General features: G+C 35.4%; 1 protein-coding gene across 1 annotated transcript; it reads left to right on the forward strand.

Annotated features, from left to right (window-relative positions):
• Positions 1 to 1,413: 1,413 nt before the first annotated feature.
• LOC121408863 (protein orai-2-like) lies at positions 1,414 to 4,506 on the forward strand. Its single transcript, XM_041600540.1, has 2 exons — positions 1,414 to 1,788; positions 3,981 to 4,506. Exons 1-2 carry the CDS (start codon positions 1,678 to 1,680, stop codon positions 4,473 to 4,475), a joined length of 606 nt encoding a protein of 201 aa, XP_041456474.1. The 5' UTR covers positions 1,414 to 1,677; the 3' UTR covers positions 4,476 to 4,506.
• Positions 4,507 to 6,366: the final 1,860 nt, after the last annotated feature.

Raw genomic sequence — 6,366 nt, forward strand, 5'->3', positions numbered from 1 at the left:
TTAGTCTTGAGACCTGTTATACAAATACAAATATTTAGACTCGCATGAGCCATGGGCATATATATTACTCTCTGATAAAACATTATGGAATTTAGCTATGATCTGTAGCAGAATCCCTGCTTATCCCTATAGCAAAATTCCTTGTCTATGTTTATCAGAAGACAAGTTTATTAGAGACATGAGTTGAATATGATTTTATTTCTAATTACATGATAAATTTCTATACCCATTTAAGATATGTGCTTTATTTTTTAAAAATGACATGTATTAAACAAATTTTAAAGCTTAAACCTACAGTTTATCCTGTTTTGTGTCATGCCATTAATTGTTATTTAAAGGCTCAATATTCATTTATTTATCATTATTATTTATTATTTTTTAGAATTATTATTATTTTTTTTTTGAGGGGAGGTAATGTTGTCGTCTGACATCATTGCATGATGATATTGACTTCGATAGTTAAAAAATCCACAACAGGAGCCCAATTCATAGAGATTAATTGTTTTGGTAATTATCATGGAAACTTTGACTTTGATTGGCTACAGAGCCCTTTAAATGTTACCATGGTAGTGACCATAATCAATGCCTTTTTGAAACAGGCCCCAGAACTACTTAACTCAGACAGTAAAAGGGTAAAATGTAGTTTTAGAATATAGTGTAGAATGGACTGTATTGTGCAAATGATTGAGGGAAAGAGCTTGGGATGGGGGGACGGCTGAACAATAAGATGGTAATTTGATTGACCTAAAAATGTAATACAAAACACTTCTCGGACACCATTTGTGCCCCCCCCCTTCATACAAGCAAATCTGTTTTGCGTCACACCCACAAGAATACCAAGGGGGGGGGCAGACTGCCCCCCCGACGAGTCACAACCCATGCAAGGGATGTATTATCCCTGCCCCCACCCCCCCCCCCCCCGACGAGCATGAATTAAGACCTTTTTTTTTTGCTTGTCAATTTTTTTTCTGGTACGAAATCCTTTATTTGTGTAAGACCATTTTTATTTTTTTGCCCCCCCCCCCGTGGAAAATCCTAGGTACGCCACTGCTTGGTCACACCCCACAAAAAATAAGACTATTGTGTGTTTTTTTTTCTTTTCAAATCAATGTAATGTTGAACTCTTTTGATTGAGGAAACAGAGAGAGAGAGAAAAAAGGGAAGAGAGAAAAAGCTGGGAGAGTGATGTTTATAGCTGTTACTTTTAGGGGAAAAAACATGAGAATGTGAGTGAATATTGACACTTCTATGAAATGATGATTTATTAGATTGTATATATAGTTTAATTAAAGGCTGGTGAGGGATTGAAGGGGAAAGAGGAACTTTCTTGGTAATGTAGGGGTCCCAGATTCCTTTCATCGTTCCTCGATCAGAACCTATCAAAATAAAATTAATTGAATTTTGAAACGAGGCTAGCATAAACAATTCGACTGCACTGGAAGAAGTTGCTGTAAGAACGTGTGCATGTGTTGTCCCGAGAACACCCTAAAATCTGTTGAATCACATGTAAATTGTTCGACGATCAGAGGTCAATTTGGCAGGAGGCGTTCTATGATCTGAGTGGATGTTTGAACAACAGATTCTAATCGGGAGACGTGAAGTAAATCAGTCAAAATTCAGCCCCAAACGCAAGACGCCAGCTACTCGGATTGGATTTATCAATCCTACGTGAAGGAGATGTCGAACCAGCACTCCGCCCAGGCGCTCAACTGGCGCAAGCTCTACCTGAGTCGAGCCAAGCTGAAGGCTTCCAGCAGAACGTCTGCGCTGCTGGCAGGTTTCGCCATGGTAATCTTCATTCCTCTCCCTCGAAATCAAAAGCCATGAAACAGACGAAATGTATTTTTGTTTGTTTCTTTTTAATTGGTGCCTATTTGTTTAATCAGGGAATAGTTTTGTTTTATTGAATAGTATTTTTGGTTTTGGTCATTAAAACTAAGACAAAAAAGGCCCTCGATCAACTAAGTCTAAGTAAAAGCCAAAGGCCAAGTCCACCTAACATTAGCCTTGAGGACTTCATGACGACATTTTTAATATTTTGACATATACCTCTTCATTACAAAGCCGTGGGGGTTACATGTGTTTACGAGTGATTACCATGCGCGACAATGGGGTCTCAAAAAGAACTCTAATTTCCATATTCTTAAAATGCACCCCTTAACAAGTATTGGCGTGTGAGCCCTACCCTTAACAAGTATTGGAAACAAAACGATACTCTTGGCCTTGGCAAATATTCCCTGAAATGAACCCCTAAACAAGTACAAGAATTGTTACACCTGTATGTCACAGGTCCTTTGGTCGTCGGTTTTACCTTTTATATACACATCATTTGGTTTTATATATACACATCTTTTATTTACACATCATTTGGTTTAGTACCCCTACGAAAAACAGCATGTGCTGATAGGGTGTTCCATCCCACAAGTGGTAAATAAATAAATAAAATAAAAAAATAAATTGGTTTAGTACGACCCCACCTTCTACATCTCACACAAATCGGACTCTAAACATGTAGTGTTGGGGCAAAAAGGACATCCTTTATAAAACATTTTAATTTTGTTTTATCATCCCCACAAATTTGACCCTAAATACATAATTTTTCTAGCGAAATAGATACCCTTTTTTCATTATTTTTTGTGTTTTTGACACCCTTATCGTGTTAAAGAGAAATTCCAGTAGTTGCAAATTGCAAACACTGATTTCATGAGAAAGTTCATAAAACAAGGCTTAATTGTCAGTACATCATCGAGGATCTAGATCTGTTACAGTTACATTAACTGAACTTTGTGAAATCTTGAAATCTACGCTGAAAAATGTTCACACCGAAGATCCCCAACACAGATAAGCGCACGTGGGACAATGTATAATTATTGCTTAGGGCGTCGGGCCCGACGCTCTACCCGAATCCTGTGCTTATTTGCTGATTTCTCAGCAATTACACAATTTCTCCCAGAATCCTTTGGCACATGCGTTTTATTTATACAAACAGACACTTTGGTGGTCATTTCATTGGATTCTGTACGAACTCATTTTGATATCGTTACCAAAACTAGCATTTACCTTTAAGTACGTAACGTGCCCTATCTTGAAAAAGACGTCCTTTTTACATGTTTTTTTGGTTGCGCATGGTATCCACTCGTCAATGTAAGTGGCCCCCCGGGATGTAAACAAAGATAGAAATCGTGTAAATTTCTATCATTTCAATATCTTTACACCTTCATACGCCTAATGGCTACTGCGTATGAAGGTGCAAAAATATCTTAAGAAAAAGGTTATAAATGAGAGGTTTCTTACCAAACCAATCTCGTGTAGATCCCTCGATCCATTCGTATACGTGCCACATATAGGCTTGAACCGCATGTACGTAGCTTCGAAAAGCAATGTTATAAAATGCTGATTTGAAGAACAATTTATAGACCCAAGATAAAAATTACTAAATTAACAAATATAATAAATTTCAAATCTTGATTATAAATAATCATTATTGTAATTACTTTATGGGCTTTCGTCACAGTGTGCAAAATTGACACCTATTGCCATGGTTAAATGCTATTTTATCCACTGTTTTTTAACATTGGATTCATTGAAATATTTAAAGGGGTAAACAACTATTTAAAAATAATTTATATTTTAGCCATTGGAGTAAATGGAAGAGTAGCTATTGCTTTGTATCACTATGACATCACAAATGCGGCCAATTTGAAGTCTCCATGGGTATTCATGGTGATTATAAATATTTCCAAGTTCCAACTTTAAAAAATTCTACTCTTCCTTATTGTTGGTCTGATAAAACTTCGAATTTCTTTCATGATTTTTCTCTTTCCTCTAGAAACAACTTTTTATTTGGGTTTGATTTTTAAAAGCTTTTCTTTTACATGAAGTTAGATTTCTAATCATTTAGCCTTTTAGGCTAAGTTGTAGGGATGGCTTAGTAGTACTAGCAAAAGACTATTTTTAAATGGAATTTTATCATTTTTCAGGTTGCCATGGTGGAAGTGCAGTTATCAGAGAATAAACAGAACAATGCTTATGACCCCCTCATGATAGCATTTAGTATTAACACAACGATCCTGGTAGTTGTTCACATGGCGGCGCTTCTCATCAGTACCTGCATTCTTCCGAACATTGAAGCAGTCAGTAATGTGCACAATGTGAACGCAGTCCAGGAATCCCCACACAACAGCCTTGCTTTTTACATAGAAATGTCATGGATCTTTTCCACAGTGTTGGGCATCTTCCTCTTCCTTGTGGAGATTATCCTGCTTGCATGGGTTAAGTTTGGCATGGCTCAATATGACAGTGCAGCTATTGCAGCCACTGTCATCACAGCTCCTGTCCTGGTCATTCTCGTCATCTTTGCATTCCATTTTTACCGGAGGTTGGTATCGCACAAGACCAAGAGCCAGACCAAAGGGCTGGAGGAGTTAGAGAGTATGAACAATCAGCTGGACAATGGCCAAATTCAGATTGTGTGAAATGGGATTAGGAATTTCACAAAGATAGATTACACAAATGAGGTAAAATGGAAAAACCTCCACTCCTATTTAGTTGGTCCTTTTGCTAATTTGGAGCAGTATTGCAGGTCATTCATGCTGAGAACTTCTTCCCAGCTTTTGTTTGTAAAGTGGAATGAAAGTTGAATTTCTAGATGATTATATTTTCATGCCTGGGCCCTGTAATACAAAGATATACATCAATATTTACAATTGATTGTATTTTGGATGTGCCATAGAATTCCAAACTAAAATTACTTGTACATTGTATTGTAAGTGATTGTATCTTTTATGTTTTGTATTACAGTTCTAATCCCACTGCTGCCACCATAAAATGGTAAAGGCCTGGGAAGAGAATTAGAGTTAAAAGTAAAGTTTGCACTGCAGACTGGAATGTGTTGTCAGATACATGCAGGAACCTACATGTATAACTGATAAAGATCGGTGGATAACAGATTACTCTGATGTCACATGACTGTTTAAACAAATTACATTAATGGTTGTAATAAGCTTCTAACTGTTGGTTGACCTACATGTAGATCATGGTGAAATGACCTATGCATTCTTGCAAATTTGTACCCTGTAAAAGGGACTCCTTGCTATCTGAAGAGGCTGATTTCTAAATCACAGCTCCTCAGTTCGATGTTCAAAGTGGTTGGTAAAGTAATGTTCAGTTTATCACCAATCTAGTTTGCAGCACAAAATTATTGGTTTCAGGAAGCAGTGAAATAATAAAAAAAAGGCATTTAAACTTGTAATTTATCAAACAAGGATCACTGAGTTGTCTTGTAAACAGCAAGCTTATCTTGTACAGAATACTATCTAACAGACAACTTTAATTACATGTGTAAAACATATGGATTTTTTTTCACCTGTATTTATTTTCTATTTAAAAACAGCTAAGCTATTAGGTACACTCAGTATAGGCATGTTCATTACTTAAGTTGGATTTCAACTTTTCATGTAACTTAAAGGAATATATTGTTCAAAGAAACAAAATCAGTGAAAATGATACCAATCTCTAAAAAACATAGCCAAAGATGGAATTTTTTAATGATTATATTTCATATATAACATTTAATCAGATTAAGTTTTTCTTTCTTTCATTACATTATACATACAGAAAAGTCAATTTATTATTTTTTTTTTAAATGTTTTTTTTAAATGGAATATGGATTGAAAATAATACACATATGTATTCATTTTCAGCACAATGTTCAAGAATAAACAGAAGGCAGAATCAAACAATATTTGAAGCAAACAATAACAAATGCCACAAACAATCAAGATCAAGCAATGGCTGTCAGGAAATTGATATGTAAAGTATAGATTTATACAGTGTATTTATTACATGTATTAGTATGCATTCTCTCGCATGAAGCCGCCTGTTCTATCAAATCATGTCTGATATACTGGTAATGTTAAGATTAGAATTGAAGGAAGACCAATTTGAATAGCTGTTTTGCCCCTATTCCTGCACAACCTTGCATGTTTGTCAGGCTATTCCTCATGTTGTTTATCAATATCATTTGGATTAAGATTTGGAGTTTTGATATTTCCCTGGTAGGAATATTGTAAGTGCCTATGATGTAACCATGGTTAAGGGGTCCCCCATTTATCATATTTTTTTAAAAGAAAATTATTCTGCAAATTAACTAGTAAGTATGTTAATCATTTCACTTTTTGCTTTTCTGTTGGTGCTGATTATGTAAACCCTTTTTAGTGGAAATGTTAAGAATGGAACACCTTATTTTATGTGCAGATAAATGTTATGTTAAACATGTTATTTATTTTTCTAAAGATCATAAGTTGAATATTGGAGATGTGAGCCTTGTACATATGAAATAAATGCATTAGTTTATTATTTATTAAT

This window comes from Lytechinus variegatus, chromosome 2 (assembly GCF_018143015.1).
Source record: "Lytechinus variegatus isolate NC3 chromosome 2, Lvar_3.0, whole genome shotgun sequence".
NCBI lineage: Eukaryota > Metazoa > Echinodermata > Echinoidea > Temnopleuroida > Toxopneustidae > Lytechinus > Lytechinus variegatus.

Excerpts from the sequence above, each read along its gene's own strand:
- LOC121408863 (XM_041600540.1), top strand. The coding sequence starts at position 1,678 with ATGTCGAACCAGCACTCCGCCCAGGCGCTCAACTGGCGCAAGCTCTAC. Across the intron at positions 1,789-3,980 it reads TGCTGGCAGGTTTCGCCATG|GTTGCCATGGTGGAAGTGCA; the intron begins GTAATCTTCATT and ends ATCATTTTTCAG.